The sequence below is a fragment of the Salmo trutta genome, unplaced genomic scaffold (assembly GCF_901001165.1).
Source record: "Salmo trutta unplaced genomic scaffold, fSalTru1.1, whole genome shotgun sequence".
Taxonomy (NCBI): Eukaryota; Metazoa; Chordata; class Actinopteri; order Salmoniformes; family Salmonidae; genus Salmo; species Salmo trutta.
This window is the reverse complement of record NW_021823104.1, coordinates 164,246-186,797: the sequence shown is the minus strand read 5'-3', so window position 1 is coordinate 186,797 and position 22,552 is coordinate 164,246. Positions and strand designations below refer to the sequence as shown.

Below are 22,552 nucleotides of genomic sequence, written 5' to 3'. Positions count from 1 at the left end.
CCTCAGATTACACAGATCCACAAAGAATTAAAAAACAAACCCAATTTTGATAAACTCCCATATCTACTGGGTGAAATACCACAGTGTGCCACCACAGCAGCAAGATGTGACCTGTTGTCACAAGAAAAGGGCAACCAGTGAAGAACAAACACCATTGTAAATACAACCCATATTTATGTTGATTTATTTTCCCTTTTGGACTTTAACTATTTGCACAAAATATGACATTTGAAATGTCTTTGTTCTTTTTGAACTTCTGTGAGTGTAATGTTTACTGTAAATTTGTATTGTTTATTTCACTTTTGTTTATTATCTACTTCATTTGCTTTGGCAATGTAAACATATGTTTCCCATGACAACAGAGCCCTTCCATTGAATGGCATTGAGAGGGCGGTAAGGGTTACCTGTCCTAGTCGTTTCTCGGGGTCGATGGGCGTCAGATGGACCTTCCACTCCCTCCGGGGAACATACCGCTCCTCGGCGTGCTCTGATTGGTTGGCAGAGTCTGGGGGGGCGGAATCTGTAGGATCATTGGTTCCCTCCAGGAACTGGTTTACGAAGGCATTGATGTCGGAGAGGAAGGAGGGGTGTGTGGGGGGGTGGTGAGGGGCGGGCCGGGGGGAGAGGGGGGGCAGGTAGAGGTGAGAGGCTCCAACGTCGTCCCAGTAGAGAATAATCAACAGGATCATAAAGACTGAACCCAGAACCAGAGAGACACGGAACAACCTCCACTTCCCCATGGTGACACCCTGAACACAAGCAGCAGAGAACACAGACTGTTATACACACACTGATACACACACACACACACACACACACACACACACTGAACAACCTCCACTTCCCCATGGTGACACCCTGAACGCAAGCAGCAGAAAACACAGACTGTTATACACACACACACACACACTGATACACACACACACACACACACACACACACACACACACACACACCGATACACACACTGAACAACCTCCACTTCCCCATGGTGACACCCTGAACACAAGCAGCAGAGAACACAGACTGTTACACACACACACACTGATACACACACTGATACACACACTGATACACACACTGATACACACACTGATACACACACTGATACACACACACACACACACACACACACACACACACACTGATACACACACACACACACACACACACACACACACACACCGATACACACACTGAACAACCTCCACTTCCCCATGGTGACACCCTGAACACAAGCAGCAGAGAACACAGACTGTTACACACACACACTGATACACACTGATACACACACTGATACACACACTGATACACACACTGATACACACACTGATACACACACTGATACACACACTGATACACACACCACACACACACACACACACTGATACACACACACACACACACACACACACACACACCGATACACACACTGAACAACCTCCACTTCCCCATGGTGACACCCTGAACACAAGCAGCAGAGAACACAGTTACACACACGCACACACACACACACACACACACACACACACACACACACACACTGAACAACCTCCACTTCCCCATGGTGACACCCTGAACACAAGCAGCAGAGAACACAGACTGTTACACACACACACACACACACACACTGATACAAACACACTAGAGGTCGACCGATTATGATTTTTCAACGCCGATACCGATTATTGGAGGACCAGAAAAGCCGATACCGATTAATCGGCTGATTTTTATATTTGTAATAATGACAATTACAACAATACTGAATGAACACTTATTTTAACTTAATATAATACATCAATAAAATCAATTTAGCCTCATATAAATAATGAAACATGTTCAATTTGGTTTAAATAATGCAAAAACAAAGTGTTGGAGAAGAAAGTGAAAGTGCAATATGTGCCATGTAAGAAAGCTAATGTTTAAGTTCCTTGCTCAGAACATGAGAACATATGAAAGCTGGTGGTTCCTTTTAACATGAGTCTTCAATATTCCCAGGTAAGAAGTTTTAGGTTGTAGTTATTATAGGAACTATAGGACTATTTCTCTCTATACGATTTGTATTTCATATACCTTTGACTATTGGATGTTCTTATAGGCACTTTAGTATTGCCAGCCTAATCTCAGGAGTTGATAGGCTTGAAGTCATAAACAGCGCAATGCTTGAAGCACAGCAAAGAGCTGCTGGCAAAACGCACGAAGGTGCTGTTTGAATGAATGCTTACGAGCCTGCTGCTGCCTACCACCGCTCAGTCAGACTGCTCTATGAAATATCAAATCATAGACTTAATTATAACATAATAACACACAGAAATACGAGCCTTTGGTCATTAATATGGTCGAATCCGGAAACTATCATTTCGAAAACAAAACTTTTATTATTTCAGTGAAATATGGAACCGTTCCGTATTTTATCTAACGGGTGGCATCCCTAAGTCTAAATATTCCTGTTACATTGCACAACCTTCAATGTTATGTCATAATTATGTACAATTCTGGCAAATTAATTACTGTCTTTGATAGGAAGAAATGGTCTTCGCACAGTTCGCAACGAGCCAGAGGACCCAAACTGCTGCATATACCCTGACTCTGTTGCACTGAACACAAGAGAAGTGACACAATTTCCCTAGTTAAAATAAATTCCTGTTAGCAGGCAATATTAACTAAATATGCAAGTTTAAAAATATATACTTGTGTATTGATTTTAAAGAAAGGCATTGATGTTTATGGTTAGGTACATTGGTGCAACGACAGTGCTTTTTTCGCCAATGCGCTTGTTAAATCCCCCGTTTGGCGAAGTAGGCTGTGATTCGATGATAAATTAACAGGCACCGCATTGATTATATGCAACGCAGGACACGTTAGATAAACTAGTAATATCATCAACCATGTGTAGTTAACTAGTGATTATGTTAAGATTGATAGTTTTTTATAAGATAAGTTTAATGCTAGCTAGCAACTTACCTTGGCTTCCTGCTGCACTCGCGTAACAGGTGGTAAGCCTGCCACGCAGTCTCCTCGTGGAGTGGAATGTAATCGACCATAATCAGCGTCCAAAAATGCAGATTACCGATTATTATGAAAACTTGAAATCGGCCATAATTAATCGGCCATAATCGGTCGACCTCTAAAACACACACACTGATACACAAACACACACATCGTTACAATCTGACCAAATCCACCATATGAGTAGCCTGCTGACGGACTTTCTGCACCTGGTAAACATTCCAGAACTGATCCAGAACTGAACCAGAACTGATCCAAATGGTTGTCTAATCAGGGCTAAGCTGTATCTAATGGACTTTCTGGACCTGGTAAACATTCCAGAACTGATCCAAATGATTGTCTAATCAGGGCTAGGCTTTAGGCAGTTATTTCGGCATTAAAAATGATTTCAAAAGAAAAAGAACTGCAGTTTACAGCCTGGACAATAATTGTGTACTCACTTGACGACAATAATATATTTCTTCATTGCATTGTGTGGTTGTAGCCGAGGTAGAATTGTTTTCTTGTCTAAAAACACAGGGTTAGGGTTAGCTAATTAGTTAGTTAGTTAGTTAGATAGTTAGTTAGTTAGTTAGTTAGTTAACCCTAACCCTAACATAGGCCTAATCAATAATACAGTTTTAAGGGTGCGGGGCTTGGTTATTGATCCAACCATAGAATTTAGGGCAGGACGATATGGCCTAAAAATCATATCTCAATGTAGTTTTTCAACAGTCCGCAATAATCTAATGAATTCAGGAGTTGTGAAATTATACTTCCACAACCATAAGACCCACTAATCATTTTATTAATTTATCCAAATACTTTAACCTGCTTATTTGCTGGTCTGGCTTTCAAGTTTGTCTATGAAAATGCCCTTTTTTTATTACAAATTCAACCAGAATCATGCTTAATGCACATTCACTAATATTGACTCACTTCTTGTAGCAGGCATTATAGAAAATTACCAGGCATTATAGAAAATTACCAAAGGTCTCATAAACAACCTAGGTGCTAGTGCAGGGGTGGGCAATTCCAGTCCCAGGGGCCTGATTGGTATCACAGTTTGCCCTAGCTAACACACCCGACTCCAGTAATTACCTAATCATGAGAAAAAGTCGCTAACTATAGTGACAAAGTTACTAAATATAGGGTAAAAGTTACTGGAAGGGTCTGACATGTAACTAACTATAGGGACAAAGTCACTGGAGGGGTCTGAAAAGTCGCTAAATATAGAGACAAAGTCACTGGAGGGGTCTGAAAAGTCGATAAATATAGGACAAAGTCACTGGAGGGGTCTGAAAAGTCGATAAATATAGGACAAAGTCAATGGAAGGGTCTGAAAAGTCGCTAAATATAGGGACAAAGTCAATGGAAGGGTCTGAAAAGTCGCTAAATATAGGGACAAAGTCACTGGAAGGGTCTGAAAAGTAAATAAATATAGAGACAAAGTCACTGGAAGGGTCTGAAAAGTAACTAAATATAGGAACAAAGTCACTAAATATAGAGACAAAGTAACTAAATATAGGGACAAAGTCATTACATTAGCAGCACTGGTAAGAATTGTTAGTGCCAGTTGCTATCAAACGGAGCACTGCCATTGGTTCCCCAAAATTCTGGGCAGTGCTTAGCGAAAGGTCAATTGCTGAATGTAAAATAGGCCTACAGTATCAGGTCAAATTAACTGTCTGGGAAAGTTGAGGAGATGGTGTGATCACTTTGGCCGCACATGATAACATTGTTGCACTGATTAATTGCAAATAGTTGCACAGGACATAAACAGAGAGATGAGCACAGTGAAAATGAAGACCCAAAAGTATTGACAACATTAGAAAAATGGAAATCACTTGCAAACCACTGGAGCAACGAGGCAAGCAATGACATGCTGTAAAAGATATGCAGGATAAACAGCATTTTTCATTAAATCTACTAGAGCAGTCTTTATCAAACCCAGGACTGTAGACCATTAGAGCAGTCTTTATCAAACCCAGGACTGTAGACCATTAGAGCAGTCTTTATCAAACCCAGGACTGTGGACCATTAGAGCAGTCTTTATCAAACCCAGGACTGTGGACCAGCGCCGGTCCATGGACGAATGATTGTCGGTCTGCGGAATATTTGTCTTGAATATGATTGGGGGGTTATTTGGTCCGTGGCATATTTGACTCTAATAAATACTTGCCCTAAGACTACTTGCGAAGTATAGCAACACCAAATACACACACACACACACACACACACACACACAAGCTAGCCCTGCTGCACAGCCTGCACGCTCTCTCTGGCCGTGAGCCCTGCTGCACAGCCTGCACGCTCTCTCTGGCCGTGAGCCCTGCTGCACAGCCTGCACGCTCTCTCTGGCCGTGAGCCCTGCTGCACAGCCTGCACGCTCTCTCTGGCCGTGAGCCCTGCTGCACAGCCTGCACGCTCTCTCTGGCCGTGTCTAGACTTGACAGTTCATGCAGCTTTTGTATTCTGATCATTGAATTCCGAACACGTCATGCATCTACACCTACATTTAAATGTGTCTACTTTGTCCACATTGTGTCCAGATTCCCTTGACTGAAATGCCAGTACGCATTCTGCAAACGGTGGAACAGGCTAAATCTGAAAATAACACGACAACTTAATAGCAGTTGCCCACTACTTCAGCTAACTATCCAGCTAACTTATGTAGCTAGACAGCCAGCTAGCAAAGCTAAAGTGATTGTCCACTACTTCTGCTAACGTATGTAGCTAGACAGCCAGCTAGCAAAGCTAAAGTGATTGCCCACTACTTCAGCTAACTATCCAGCTAACTTATGTAGCTAGACAGCCAGCTAGCAAAGCTAAAGTGATTGCCCACTACTTCAGCTAACTATCCAGCTAACGTATGTAGCTAGACAGCCAGCTAGCAAAGCTAAAGTGATTGCAAAGTGACATGCTAGGAATGCATTTCCTCCAACGTTTAATGAAAAAAGGTGCCTCGCTCCCAAAACAGGTTTTCTGTAGATTTGTGGGCGAAGTGCTGATGACATCGCCCACTGTATGTGCTTTCGGTAGCCTGATTGGTCCAGACTGAGGAGAAATCCACACATAATGCATCCCTGACCAGCTCCCGAAGTGGTCACCCAGATATGAACACAATCAGACCAATCAGACTGCATCTAGACTTTTCAATGCCGTCTTCCTATTCTGTTAGCAGAAGTGGCATGTAGGGGTCAAGCATAGACACAGCCTCTTTCTCCCTGGATTTGTTTCGAAGGACAGCTGCCTACCCTAACCGGTCTAGACTGCTAAGGCTGGGCAGCTTCCTACCCTAACCGGTCTAGACTGCTAAGGCTGGGCAGCTGCCTACCCTAACCGGTCTAGACTGCTAAGGCTGGGCAGCTGCCTACCCTAACCGGTCTAGACTGCTAAGGCTGGGCAGCTGCCTACCCTAACCGGTCTAGACTGCTAAGGCTGGACAGCTGCCTACCCTAACCGGTCTAGACTGCTAAGGCTGGGCAGCTGCCTACCCTAACCGGTCTAGACTGCTAAGGCTGGGCAGCTGCCTACCCTAACCGGTCTAGACTGCTAAGGCTGGGCAGCTGCCTACCCTAACCGGTCTAGACTGCTAAGGCTGGACAGCTGCCTACCCTAACCGGTCTAGACTGCTAAGGCTGGACAGCTGCCTACCCTAACCGGTCTAGACTGCTAAGGCTGGAAAGCTGCCTACCCTAACCGGTCTGTGTGGTATGTCAGACTTGCCTCAGCAACAAGGCTATGAAGCCATAAAACATTTGCTGAAATTTAGAAACAAAGCAACAACATCTCAAGGACAAAATAGACAATTATTTGCCCGAAAAAGAGATGAGTTGACCAACCAAACAAAAATGCTGCACACTAGTTTTCAGAATGCTGATTTTCTAAGAGTGCATGGCAACAATGCCAGGAACATTGGGAATGCCAGGAACATTGTGAATGCTGAACATTGTGAATGCCAGGAACATTGTGAATGCTGAACATTGTGAATGCCAGGAACATTGTGAATGCCAGGAACATTGTGAATGCCAGGAACATTGTGAATGCTGAACATTGTGAATGCCAGGAACATTGTGAATGCTGAACATTGTGAATGCCAGGAACATTGTGAATGCTGAACATTGTGAATGCCAGGAACATTGTGAATGCTGAACATTGTGAATGCCAGGAACATTGTGAATGCCAGGAACATTGTGAATGCCAGGAACATTGTGAATGCCAGGAACATTGTGAATGCTGAACATTGTGAATGCTGAACATTGTGAATGGTATTTAATTTTCCTGCTGAACTGAAACTGAACCGTGACCCCAAAACCACAATATGTACCACACTGTGGGTTAGATGAACCGTTCCATCTGTACTGAACAGTCTGTGTTATCACCTTATTAACAGGGCTACAGCGTGCAGTAGGATGCATTGACCAGGTGTACTGAACAGTCTGTGTTATCACCTTATTAACAGGGCTACAGCGTGCAGTAGGATGCATTGACCAGGTGTACTGAACAGTCTGTGTTATCACCTTATTAACAGGGCTACAGCATGCAGTAGGATGCATTGACCAGGTGTACTGAACAGTCTGTGTTATCACCTTATTAACAGGGCTACAGCGTGCAGTAGGATGCATTGACCAGGTGTACTGAACAGTCTGTGTTATCACCTTATTAACAGGGCTACAGCGTGCAGTAGGATGCGATGACCAGGTGATTGACAGGTGTACTGTAGAACGATAAACGCTCAACTTTCCTCTAGCATGGATACTTGCCAATGTTTTATAGTTCTGTATACAGATGCACAATAGAGAGCATCCTGTCGGGCTTTATCACTGCCTGGTACGACAACGGCACCACCCGCAACCACAGGGCTCTCCAGAGGGTGGTGCGATCTTCCCAACGCATCACCGGGGGCAAACTACCTGCCCTCCAGGACACCTACAGCACCTGATGTCACAGGAAGGTCAAAAAGGATCATGAAGGACAACAACCACCCGAGCCACTGCCTGTTCACCCCGCTATCATCCAGAAGGCGAGGTCAGTACAGGTGCATCAAAGCTAGGACCCGAGAGACTGAAAAACAGCTTCTATCTCAAGGCCAGCAGACTGTTAAATAGCCATCACTAGCACAGAGAGGCTGCTGCCCTATATACATAGACTAGAAATCACTGGCCACTTTAATAATGGAACACTAGTCACTTTAATAATGTTTACATATTTTGCATTACTCATCTCATATATATATACTGTATACTATTCTACTGTATCTGTCTATGTATTACTCATCTCATATGTATATACTGTATTCTATACTATTCTACTGTATCTGTCTATGTATTACTCATCTCATATGTATATACTGTATACTATACTATTCTACTGTATCTGTCTATGTATTACTCATCTCATATGTATATACTGTATACTATTCTACTGTATCTGTCTATGTATTACTCATCTCATATGTATATACTGTATACTATACTATTCTACTGTATCTGTCTATGTATTACTCATCTCATATGTATATACTGTATTCTATACTATTCTACTGTATCTTAGTCTATGTATTACTCATCTCATATGTATATACTGTATTCTATTCTACTGTATCTGTCTATGTATTACTCATCTCATATGTATATACTGTATTCTATCCTATTCTACTGTATCTGTCTGTGTATTACTCATCTCATATGTATATACTGTATTCTATACTATTCTACTGTATCTGTCTATGTATTACTCATCTCATATGTATATACTGTATTCTATTCTACTGTATCTGTCTATGTATTACTCATCTCATATGTATATACTGTATACTATTCTACTGTATCTGTCTATGTATTACTCATCTCATATGTATATACTGTATCCTATCCTATTCTACTGTATCTGTCTATGTATTACTTATCTCATATGTATATACTGTATTCTATTCTACTGTATCTGTCTATGTATTACTCATCTCATATGTATATACTGTATTCTATCCTATTCTACTGTATCTGTCTATGTATTACTTATCTCATATGTATATACTGTATTCTATTCTACTGTATCTGTCTATGTATTACTCATCTCATATGTATATACTGTATTCTATCCTATTCTATTGTATCTGTCTATGTATTACTCATCTCATATGTATATACTGTATTCTACACTATACTACTGTATCTGTCTATGTATTACTTATCTCATATGTATATACTGTATTCTATACTATTCTACTGTATCTGTCTATGTATTACTCATCTCATATGTATATACTGTATTCTATTCTACTGTATCTGTCTATGTATTACTTATCTCATATGTATATACTGTATTCTATTCTACTGTATCTGTCTATGTATTACTCATCTCATATGTATATACTGTATACTATTCTACTGTATCTGTCTATGTATTACTCATCTCATATGTATATACTGTATTCTATTCTACTGTATCTGTCTATGTATTACTTATCTCATATGTATATACTGTATTCTATCCTATTCTACTGTATCTGTCTATGTATTACTCATCTCATATGTATATACTGTATTCTATTCTACTGTATCTGTCTATGTATTACTCATCTCATATGTATATACTGTATTCTATCCTATTCTATTGTATCTGTCTATGTATTACTCATCTCATATGTATATACTGTATTCTACACTATACTACTGTATCTGTCTATGTATTACTTATCTCATATGTATATACTGTATTCTATACTATTCTACTGTATCTGTCTATGTATTACTCATCTCATATGTATATACTGTATTCTATTCTACTGTATCTGTCTATGTATTACTTATCTCATATGTATATACTGTATTCTATTCTACTGTATCTGTCTATGTATTACTCATCTCATATGTATATACTGTATACTATTCTACTGTATCTGTCTATGTATTACTCATCTCATATGTATATACTGTATTCTATTCTACTGTATCTGTCTATGTATTACTTATCTCATATGTATATACTGTATTCTATCCTATTCTACTGTATCTGTCTATGTATTACTCATCTCATATGTATATACTGTATTCTATCCTATTCTACTGTATCTGTCTATGTATTACTCATCTCATATGTATATACTGTATTCTATACTATTCTACTGTATCTGTCTATGTATTACTTATCTCATATGTATATACTGTATTCTATTCTACTGTATCTTAGTCTTTGACCCTCTGTCATTGCTCACCCAATATTTATATATATTCTTAATTCCCTTCCTTTTCTTTAGATTTGTGTGTATTGTTGTGAAATTGTTAGATATTACTGTTAGATATTACTGCACTGTTGGAGCTAGAAACACAAGCATTTCGCTACACCAGCAATAACATCTGCTAAACACGTGTATGTGACAAATCAAATTAGATTTGATTTATAGTTATGGACCTTAACCCTGTAAAGCCACAGGTAACTGCCAGAGGCCTGCATTCCCTCCACACACACACCAGGATTTACGTTAGCCGGTAATAGAAAATGAAAAGCCGAGAAATAAAATTGGCAACGGCCAATTGTCTGGGAGAATAGTAAAGCGTTTTTATCCTATTCATTGATGAAAATACCAGTCGATGTAAATACATTTCACCTGTCTTCTTATCGGTCTATGGGTTCATTTGGATAATTTAGTGGAATTAAATTGGTGCGTGTGTATTTTCGTTTAGTCTTTATGATTCTTCTTTATCACACACAGAATACAGATACTGAGACTAGTTCGAGCGGAAAATCTGTCAGACAGTGAGAGAGCTGCTGCTACAGCTCCTGTTGCTGCAGGACTGAAGCTTCTAGAAGCCCAATCATTGCGCAACAATTGAAATAACTTGTTAAAAACAGTTGATGGCCACGATTAAAAAGAGCTACTATTTTTATTTCTCAACTGGTAATTGAAGGGCGCTTCCCATTCACCATTCAAGTGCTTTGGTAATGGTAAGTAGGCTTCAGCGTGTCACACACTACTTTGATCTGGAGGCAGAATGCATTTTAAAAACATACTTCATTGTGTGAAACCTTAACGTTTTACTTCAAATTATGAGGCATGTCTTACCTTGCTTCAAAGTAGCCGAGCCAAAATCCGTTTTATAAATGTGGAGGATTTATTTTAGGACGGCAGGTAGCTTAGTGGTTAAGAGTGTTGGGCCAGTAACCGAAAGGTTGCTGGTTTGAATCCCTGAGCCGACTAGGTGAAAAACCTATTGATGTGCCCTTGAGCAAGGCACTTAACCCTAATTGCTCTGGATAAGAGCATCTGCTAAATGACAAAAAAATAAAGATTTACATATGACATTGAAACCAGTAACCTATTTCTCTCGTGTTTTATTGGTTTTCAAATCAATTTTCTTTCATTGTCCAGTAGCCAAAGGAACAATCCTAGTCATATTAGCAGCCCATGCTAGTTGATGATAATCCTAGTCATATTAGCAGCCCATGCTAGTTGATGATAATCCTAGTCATATTAGCAGCCCATGCTAGTTGATGATAATCCTAGTCATATTAGCAGCCCATGCTAGTTGATGATAATCCTAGTCATATTAGCAGCCCATGCTAGTTGATGATAATCCTAGTCATATTAGCAGCCCATGCTAGTTGATGATAATCCTAGTCATATTAGCAGCCCATGCTAGTTGATGATAATCCTAGTCATATTAGCAGCCCATGCTAGTTGATGATAATCCTAGTCATATTAGCAGCCCATGCTAGTTGATGATAATCCTAGTCATATTATCAACCCATGCTAGTTGATGATAATCCTAGTCATATTAGCAACCCATGATAGCTGATGATAATCCTAGTCATATTATCAACCCTGCTAGTTGTTGATAATCCTAGTCATATTAGAAACCCATGCTAGTTGTTGCATCTTTAGATCTCCCCTCTTTGTAAGTTCCTAACCGATATTTTCAGTCACATGAAACCGCTCGTATGTGCAGTGCGCTTTTGACAAGGTGTTTTCCACTAATTGCATTATGGAATGAACATTCGTGCGTAGCCTACTGCTGTGTGCGTATTGCTGCGCAGCTGTAATGTGAAGAAATAATATTTGATCAATATTTTTAATAAATATAATTAATAAACATTTTGATCTGTTGCATCAGCCTCATTACTTTTAAATATGTTTTGGGGTGTAGCCTCGGCTTACTGGTGTGAATTCGGGATCTATTGTTCCACAACTGTCCCAGAGTTGGTTTGGAATAGGATATTTATTTCCTCACAGAATGACAAGCTGACCAATAGAATAGGTCCACTTTTGGACTATTGGGGATAGTATTGTGACAGACTAGTGATTTTGCTGTTCGTTACTTGTTGGCTGAGGAAAAGTAAATGTGGACAGTTATTCTAACTTCTTCAAAGTGCTCATCGGAATTCGGTAAGAAGGACATCATTGCATCCTGGAGTTGCATGTTCTGCTAAGATGAATTACCATAATGTAAATGTGATTCTGAGCACTGTGGATGAATTACCATAATGTAAATGTGATTCTGTCATTCTGATCACTGTGGGTGAATTACCATAATGTAAATGTGATTCTGTCATTCTGAGCACTGTGGATGAATTACCATAATGTAAATGTGATTCTGAGCACTGTGGATGAATTACCAATGTAAATGTGATTCTGTCATTCTGAGCACTGTGGGTGAATTACCATAATGTAAATGTGATTCTGAGCACTGTGGATGAATTACCAATGTAAATGTGATTCTGAGCACTGTGGGTGAATTACCATAATGTAAATGTAATTCTGAGCACTGTGGATGAATTACCATAATGTAAATGTGATTCTGAGCACTGTGGACGAATTACCATAATGTAAATGTGATTCTGTGGGTAGATGCCATAAGCAGGTTACCAACCAATGCATATGGGTCCGGTAAATGTCTCAAATGTCCAGAGACACATTTTCCTAACGGAAACCCTGGTACGCACGCACGTACGCACGCTCGCACTCAGGACCTATAACCTATTACTACTACTAATAATAAAGGTTATGTGGCTGTCATTCCAATTATTAGTATTATTGTTTTATAGATGTTTTACTAGTGATATTTTTCCTACTGTTCTTACTATTGCAGTTGTCGTTGTTGTTGTTGTATCTGCCCCTCTCAGATAAAAAGATAGTAATTATTATTCCATCTCTTCTGAAGTGTTGTCTGGGTTAAAACACAGAGCTTCACAGTTCTGTTCCAACCATTCTAAATATGGAACTCTGCAGCTATAGTGTGTCCCTTCTAGAGGTCGACCGATTAATCGGAATGGCCGATTAATTAGGGCCGATTTCAAGTTTTCATAACAATCGGACATCGGTATTTTTGAACACCGATTTGGCCGATTATTATTATTATTTTTTTTTTTACACCTTTATTTAACTAGGCAAGTCAGTTAAGAACATTAAGAACAAATTCTTATTTTCAATGACGGCCTAGGAACAGTGGGTTAACTGCCTTGTTCAGGGGCAGAACGACAGATTTTACCTTGTCAGCCGCCTGGCTCGTTGCGAACTGTGTGAAGACTATTTCTTCCTAACAAAGACAGCCGACTTCGCCATGATTTAACAAAAAAAGCACAATCGTTGCATGACTGTACCTAACCATAAACATCAATGCCTTTCTTAAAATAAATACACAGAAGTATATATTTTTAAACCTGCATATTTAGCTAAAAGAAATCCAGGTTAGCAGGCAATATTAACCAGGTGAAATTGTGTCACTTCTCTTGCATTGCACGCAGAGTCAGGGTATATGAAACAGTTTGGGCCGCCTGGCTCGTTGCGAACTAATTTGCCAGAATTTTACGTAATTATGACATAACATTGAAGGTTGTTTAGTGTAACAGGAATATTTAGACTTATGGATGCCACCCGGAACGTTTCCGTATTTTACTGAAAGAATAAACGTTTTGTTTTCGAGATGATCGTTTCTGGATTCGACCATATTAATGACCTAAGGCTCGTATTTCTGTGTGTTATTATGTTATAATTAAGTCTATGATTTGATAGAGCAGTCTGACTGAGCGATGGTAGGCAGCAGCAGGCTCGTAAGCATTCATTCAAACAGCACTTTCGTGCGTTTTACCAGCAGCCCTTCGCTGTGCTTCAAGCATTGCGCTGTTTATGACTTCAAGCCTATCAACCCCCGAGATTAGGCTGGCAATACTAAAGTGCCTATAAGAACATCCAATAGTCAAAGGTCTATGAAATACAAATGGTATAGAGAGAAATAGTCCTATAATTCCTATAATAACTACAACCTAAAACTTCTTACCTGGGAATATTGAAGACTCATGTTAAAAGGAACCACCAGCTTTCATATGTTCTCATGTTCTGAGCAAGGAACTTAAACGTTAGCTTTCTTACATGGCACATATTGCACTTTCACTTTCTTCTCCAACACTTTGTTTTTGCATTATTTAAACCAAATTTAACATGTTTCATTATTTATTTGAGGCTAAATTGATTTTATTGATGTATTATATTATGTTAAAATAAGTGTTCATTCAGTATTGTTGTAATTGTCACTATTACATAGAATTTTATAAAAAATATTATTATTGTATTTTTTATTTTTTATAAATCGGCTAATTAATCGGCATCGGGGTTTTTGGTCCTCCAATAATCGGTATCGGCGTTGAAAAATCATAATCGGTCGACCTCTAGTCACTTCCTCTTCCTGTAGAGATGTACACACACACCATTCTGTAGTTAGAAGCAGAGAAGAGAAGGGGGAGGAGAGGAAGACAGGAGAGAGGAGGGGAGGAGAGGAGGGGAGGAGAAGAGGAAGAGAGATGAGAGGAGGAGGGGGGAGAGGAGGGGAGGAGAGGAGGAGGGGAGGAGAAGAGGAAGAGAGATGAGAGGAGGAGGGAGGGGAGGAGGGGAGGAGAGGAGGACAGGAGAGAGGAGGGGGGAGAGGAGGGGAGGAGAGGAGGAAGAGAGATGAGAGGAGGAGGGAGGGGAGGAGGAGAGATGAGAGGAGAGATGAGAGGAGGGGGGAGAGGAGGAGGGAGGGGAGGATAAAAGGGAGGAGAGGGGAGATGAGAGGGAGAGATGAGAGGAGGAGGGAGAGGAGGGGAGGAGAGATGAGAGGAGGAGGGAGAGGAGGAGAGGGGAGGAGAGATGAGAGGAGGAGGGGGAGGAGGGGAGGAGAGATGAGAGGAGGAGGGAGAGGAGGAGAGGGGAGGAGAGATGAGAGGAGGAGGGAGAGGAGGGGAGGAGAGATGAGAGGAGGAGGGAGAGGAGGAGAGGGGAGGAGAGATGAGAGGAGGAGGGAGAGGAGGAGTCTGTATGCTCCAGGAAGAATAATAATATGAAATAAGACTATTAGTCCGATTCCTTTCCTCACTGTTCCACACAACTCACATAGGAAACATGGGACTGACACACACACACAGTCTCATCTTCAGCTAGATGATATAAGAGCAGATGGGTTAGATTATGGTTGGGTTACGGGTTCAGATACACCGTTATTACAGCGGGGTTTAGTCACGTGCAGCAGCAGCAGCCCGGTTGGGTCTCGCGAATACAATGTCGCCTTTCACCGCGCGAGGCGAGGAGCGAACAGAACGGGCTTTTACATCAGGAGCTGAACCGGATCGACTGATGAATACACATCCTTCTAAGGGTGTGGGTTAGATGCAATACACACGTTAAGGGAAAGGAGACTCGGACTGGGATGGAGAGAGGAAGGACAATTCTCCGTGACTAGTTGCAGACCTGCGGTCTCTTCTCCTCACACCGCCCTGTCCCACTCTGTTTCCCAGCGGAGCTGTATCTCTCTGTACCCTGGACCCTAACCCGATCAATCATGACGTTACAAACTCTATTACCGGAGACACAACTCACCTCCGCCGTGCTCTCGAGCTCTCCCCGTTCCCGCCGCGTCAGCTGAGATGCGCAAGCAGCTTATTTACGTCCAGACCGACAGGCTGTTCACGAAGCACGGAAACATCGCGAGAGTTTGTGCTCCGTTTCTGCAGAGCGAGATGAATCAAAACTATGCCATATGTATTGAATTTAAAATAAAATAAATCATAAACATGTCAAATAAAGTTGAAAATGTAAACATTATATTTTCAAGGAAGGATGAAATAATGGATGTTGAAATGATAATTTGTTGTATTCTGTGGAGGAAGATGCTGTACTCCTCATTCTGTGGAGGAAGATGCTGTACTCCTCACCTCATTCTGTGGAGGAAGATGCTGTACTCCTCATCTCATTCTGTGGAGGAAGATGCTGTACTCCTCATTCTGTGGAGGAAGATGCTGTACTCCTCATCTCATTCTGTGGAGGAAGATGCTGTACTCCTCATTCTGTGGAGGAAGATGCTGTACTCCTCATTCTGTGGAGGAAGATGCTGTACTCCTCACCTCATTCTGTGGAGGAAGATGCTGTACTCCTCACCTCATTCTGTGGAGGAAGATGCTGTACTCCTCATTCTGTGGAGGAAGATGCTGTGCTCCTCACCTCATTCTGTGGAGGGAGATGCTGTGCTCCACATCTCATTCTGTGGAGGAAGATGCTGTACTCCTCACCTCATTCTGTGGAGGAAGATGCTGTGCTCCTCGCCTCATTCTGTGGAGGAAGATGCTGTACTCCTCATTCTGTGGAGGAAGATGCTGTACTCCTCATTCTGTGGAGGAAGATGCTGTACTCCTCACCTCATTCTGTGGAGGAAGATGCTGTACTCCTCATTCTGTGGAGGAAGATGCTGTGCTCCTCACCTCATTCTGTGGAGGAAGATGCTGTGCTCCTCATCTCATTCTGTGGAGGAAGATGCTGTGCTCCTCACATCATTCTGTGGAGGAAGATGCTGTACTCCTCACCTCATTCTGTGGAGGAAGATGCTGTACTCCTCATTCTGTGGAGGAAGATGCTGTGCTCCTCACCTCATTCTGTGGAGGAAGATGCTGTACTCCTCATTCTGTGGAGGAAGATGCTGTACTCCTCACCTCATTCTGTGGAGGAAGATGCTGTACTCCTCATTCTGTGGAGGAAGATGCTGTGCTCCTCACCTCATTCTGTGGAGGGAGATGCTGTGCTCCACATCTCATTCTGTGGAGGAAGATGCTGTACTCCTCACCTCATTCTGTGGAGGAAGATGCTGTGCTCCTCGCCTCATTCTGTGGAGGAAGATGCTGTACTCCTCATTCTGTGGAGGAAGATGCTGTACTCCTCATTCTGTGGAGGAAGATGCTGTACTCCTCACCTCATTCTGTGGAGGAAGATGCTGTACTCCTCATTCTGTGGAGGAAGATGCTGTGCTCCTCACCTCATTCTGTGGAGGAAGATGCTGTGCTCCTCATCTCATTCTGTGGAGGAAGATGCTGTGCTCCTCACATCATTCTGTGGAGGAAGATGCTGTACTCCTCACCTCATTCTGTGGAGGAAGATGCTGTACTCCTCATTCTGTGGAGGAAGATGCTGTACTCCTCACCTCATTCTATGTGCATGAACATCTCCAGACAACTCCGATGTAAAGGGTTTTTTCTCAAAGTTGAGGGGATGTCACGTGTCCTACTTGCATCATTACGAAACTTCTAGTAGATCAAATAAACCTCACATAGCAAACAAGAACATAGCAAACAAGAACATAGCAAACAAGAACATAGCAAACAAGAACATAGCAAATAAGCCATCTATTTTTTTGTTGACCAAATTAGACACTACCTCCGTGTAAAAACTCCTTGCTTGGTGAGCGAAACTACACCACCTGCTGGAGGCAGATCTTCCACCAGGTCGGTGCTCTCTTCCTCTCAGATTTATTTATCTAGACAATTAAGTTAAGAACAAATTCTTATTTACAATGACGGCCTACCAGGGAACAGTCTGACCCTTGTTCAGAACGACAGATTTTAACCTTGTCAGCTTAGGGATTCGATCCAGCAACCTTTCAGTTACAGGCCCAACACTAACCACCTGCCACCCCAATCTGACCCAGGAATGGGAGAGTTTTGTATGGGGCCAATTTCACGCCATATGTATTGAATTTTAAATATAATATATCGTAAACATGAAAAATAAAGTTGAAAATGTAAACATTATATTTTCGAGAAAGAGGGAAATAATCGATGCTGAAATCAAAAACCAAACAGTTGAAAACAAAATGTATAGAATTGTAAACAAAAATAATGATATCAAACGTGTAGTAACCTAGTATATGTATGTTAAGTATTATGTTTACCAATAGATGGCAGTATTGATTCAATACGGGGTTTACTCAGCCAGCGGCGCCTTCCCGCAGGCGCTGGACGCGGAGGGGTGAACTTCTCCTGCTCTGACTGCAGCGCGAGGACTGGGCCACCTGTGAGTGCTTTGGGACGGGGCTGGGGCCCATGGCAGCACCTGCTGGGGCTGGGGCCCATGGCGGGGCTGGGGCCCATGGCAGCACCTGCTGCTCGTTGAGAAGAGTAAGAACGATACGTGCTTTCACGTCAGAGTCTCCAAAGTCGCTTTTTTGAAAACGTGTCGCTAGATTGGTCCAAATACTCGCTAAATATAGCGACAAAGTCGCTAAGTTGGAAACAGTGCCTTGAAGTAGTTGTTTCCCTTGCTCTGCAAAGGCCACGGCTTTTGTGGAGTGATGGGTAACGATGCTTCGAGGGTGTCAGTTGTTGATGTGTGCAGAGGGTCCCAGGTATGGGTGAGGAGAGGGACGGAAGCAAAACTCTTACACAGCATGAGAAAACCTAGGGAATCGGTGGGGAACAGCGTGGCTGAGTTGAGAAAACTAGCACTGGACTGGAACTATGGGAATACATTATGGAAAATGCTACGCGATCGGCTGGTGTGTGGGATTAATGATGACAGGATACAAATACGCTTGTTATTAGAGCCTAATATCACGTTTAAGAATGCAATCCTACTGTCCCTGGCCATGGAGTCTGCACATAGAAATGCTCTGGATTTGCAGGCAAGGGGTGCAACTGTGTGTCATACAGTGAAACAGAGCAGCTCTGAGCGCGCTGAGTTTGGAAGAAGGGAAAGCCGCGGGGAAGCAGTCAATACAGCCTGTTATCGTTGCAAAGGAAAACATGCCTCGTTTGACTGTAAATTCAAACATGAAAAGTGTTATGCATGTGGGATAATAGGACACACCCATTAAACTCAACATGTACACAGCGGAGAAGATCACTGGGATTGGAGTTGCTGATGTTCAAGTGGAATATCAAGGACAAAAGAGAAGTCTGTCTCTCTCAGCCCCAGTTTACTAGGGAGAGGGTGGTTGGAGGAAATAAAATTTAACTGGGATGAAATCAAACATGTCACCTGTCACGTTGCGCCAATTGGAATCTGGTATTAGGATATAAACAAACCATGCAACTTAGTTTTGCACTGTTTATTTAATTCATAAATAGAATGATAGTACAAATGGAAAATATGATGTTCGTATATACGGTCTCTCTGTGACACCACGCAGGGCAGACAGAGAAGAGAGCGTCACATCCTATTGTTCTCTCTTATATACTCTGACAGAGATAGTTCCCGCTCAATGCTGGCCTGTCAGGGCGAGGATGAGCGTGGTTTAAACTTGCTCACCCTAACGTCGGCGTGCAGGCAGGTCCCAGCCTAGTGACGCACTTCCTGTCGCCGGGTGTAGTTCTTGTCTTCAGCAGTTGACTTATCCGTAGTTTATATACTTAATATTGTAGCATAGCTTCCCCGGTATATTATATAGGTTATGCAAACAAATAGCCAGTTCAACCCTAACAATCCCCCTTTTCACACCCCTTGGGGTGTGAACATACTCCAATAAGAAATGTCAGGGAAATTTAGGATTCCCCTTTTGACACCCCCTAGGGTGTCACTCAACATAATTTGTATATCTCCATTTTAATGATTAGTTAATTCGTTAAAAACCCTCACATTCTTCCGGCTACACCTCACTTGTACTAGGTTGACTACCAGTCACCCAGGAACTTCAAACTCTCACATCAGGAAAGACAAATAGTACACAGGATAAATTCAGAACATATTATTTAAAGACCTTTTTGCGACAGTGGCTACACCGAACATGTGTGGGACAGACTCTTTGTCCCAGAACTTAAAACCTTCTCATCCACCTGCCACTACATTCAATACATATGAATTTATTGTGTATACGCCTTATTCAACCACTTCAACAGCAAACCAAGGATCGTCCTCAGACAGATCCATCTTTTGCCCAGAGCTGGATTTAGTGTTCTCCGGGGTCAATTCCATCAAAGGCATCACTCCGGTTGCTCTGACAACTGTAAAATACTTTCTTAAGCAAGGGATTATACAGCCAGTACAACATATCAACAATAGGAACACAAGCACTAGGGTCAGAATTCCAGTAGCCACCATAGATGTGTACTTGCCAAAAAAGATATTCATCCAATTCCCCTCGTCTACCCCTGCTACACCCTTCATCTCAGCAGATTGCTTGTCAAGTCTCAATAGGGCTTAAAATCATATCATTTCCATTATAATCCATCCTTTTTGGTAGATATTTCACATACCTTATAACACATCTATTTTTATTGGATTCAGAAATTTCACACAAATTAAAACTAATTCATGAATCCCAATAGATGGTCTCATCTAACATGTGCTCCTCATATTTGAATGAATCCTCCACCTTGCTCGGTGGTAGGTACTTGTCGTCCCATTGGTCTGAACTTTGACTCGGTCCGTAGCTCACCATCTGCTCCGTTATCCATCTCTCTAGAGTTCTGGTGATTAAACCTCATACAGGTGAAAGCAGCCCATAATACAGTTCTTACAACAATTTTCCATTTCCCAAACATGAGCTGTGTTATCTGGAACGTACGTACAGCAATGAACCTAATCATTCTACCTACACCATCCTCTTTGCCCGTAACATATCGAGAGTCAGTCTATTTTACCAGGTCATGAGGGAGGTGGCGGATAATTGGTCAGAGAACCTCTTTACTGCATCCCCGGTTTCATTCTTGAATCTCTGTTGATTATAAAAGATGTCATTAATCCAATCCACATTTTTATTTATTGTCAACCACCAAAATAATGTAGTCTTAAAGCCTTCACATATTTGATTCATAGCTTTGTATTCATCTGGAACTTCCCTGAGGATGCCAATAGCATCCATCTAGACAAAGCTACTTCCATCCTGGTCAAAACTCCTCCTGTGCCTACTTTAGCCTCCTATAACTGGTCTCTGATGACTAATTCGTACTGGTTGGACCTATAACCCCAGGGCGCAAGTTCCTAACCACCCTTTGTGGTATTTTCTGTCATATGCGTCCTTTGCTGGTACTAGCCCACCCTACATCAGTTATAGGTGCTGTGAGGTTAAGAATTTTCTATTCATCTTTCAAACCTAAGTCAGTCACATTAACAATTACTTTCCAGCTATTAAAATCATCCAAGTTCTCGGTGCCATTCTTGTATCTATAACACTGGTGCTCCTCAGGAATTTAAGTGAACCTAGGTGGGTTGGCTAAGTATTTCAATCTGGCCCACCCAGTCCCTGTACAGTTGTCTGCTTTCCCAGGAAGTTGTTTATCCTCTACGGGCTAGGGGGCAGTATTGAGAATTTTGAAAAAAATATGTGCCCATTTTTAACTGCCTCCTACACCAACTCAGAAGCTAGGATATGCATATTATTAACAGATTTGGATAGAAAACACTCTGAATTTTCTAAAACAGTTTGAATGGTGTCTGTAAGTATAACAAAACTCATATTGCAGGCAAAAACCTGTGAAAAATAGATTAAAAAAAATGAATTTTGTGACTGTACTATTTAGTGTCATTGTTTTATAGATACCACAGTGAGAAAGGATTCATTTCGCAACTCCTACGGCTTCCACTAGATGTCAACGATCTTTATAAAGTTGTTTGAAGCGTCTATGATTAACAGAGAGCAAATTAGAATGCAGGGAAGTTGACATGTCGTCACTTCATTTTTTCGCGCCTGCGCATAAATCTGAGAAGAGTGAATTTGTCATAATCGTTTTTCTAGACACAGGATAGGCCGTGTAAAAATATTACTGATGTTTCACGTTAAAAATGGACCAAAAGATTGATGCTAAACAACGTTTGACATGTTTGAACGAACGTAAATAGATTATTTACTAGTTTTTTTTAGCTTTTCGGCGTGATTTTACACCCCCCCCACGACGTTTTGTGGGAGCCTACTGAACGCTAACTACTTGGTGTTATTTGGACATAAATTATGAACTTTGTCAAAAGAAACCACATTTGTTCTGGACCTGGGATCCCTGGCAGTGCCTTCTGATGGAGATAATCAAAGGTAAGGGGATATTTACAATGTTATTATGATATGAGATGCTGCTAACCTGTATAGCCTAGCCTATTGTTCTTAGCATAGTACCCCGTTTATTGCAAAATGTGATTTCCCAGTAAAGTTATTTTGAGATCTGGCCATTCGGTAGCAATTACGAGATGATAATATATTATTCTTTGAATGACAATATTATAATTTACCAATGTTTTCGAATTGTAATTCCGTGATTTGTAACGCTGGATTCACTGGGAGCATTCGAGCCGAAAAAAATTCTGAATTTCACCGCGACTGTAAATGCTGTTTTTGGA

At 41.5% G+C, this 22,552-nt stretch overlaps 1 protein-coding gene across 1 annotated transcript in view; it reads right to left on the bottom strand.

Moving 5' to 3' along the window:
• The window catches only part of LOC115188925 (carbohydrate sulfotransferase 12), a 32,393-nt gene extending 16,297 nt beyond the window's left edge, over nt 1-16,096 (bottom strand). Inside the window, exons 1-2 of the mRNA XM_029747758.1 lie at nt 15,842-16,096; nt 405-749 (exon numbers count right to left, since the gene is read on the bottom strand). Of these exons, the coding sequence (XP_029603618.1) occupies nt 405-740 (336 nt within the window). The 5' untranslated portion in view covers nt 741-749; nt 15,842-16,096. The remainder of the gene's footprint in view (nt 1-404; nt 750-15,841) is intronic.
• Nucleotides 16,097-22,552: the final 6,456 nt, after the last annotated feature.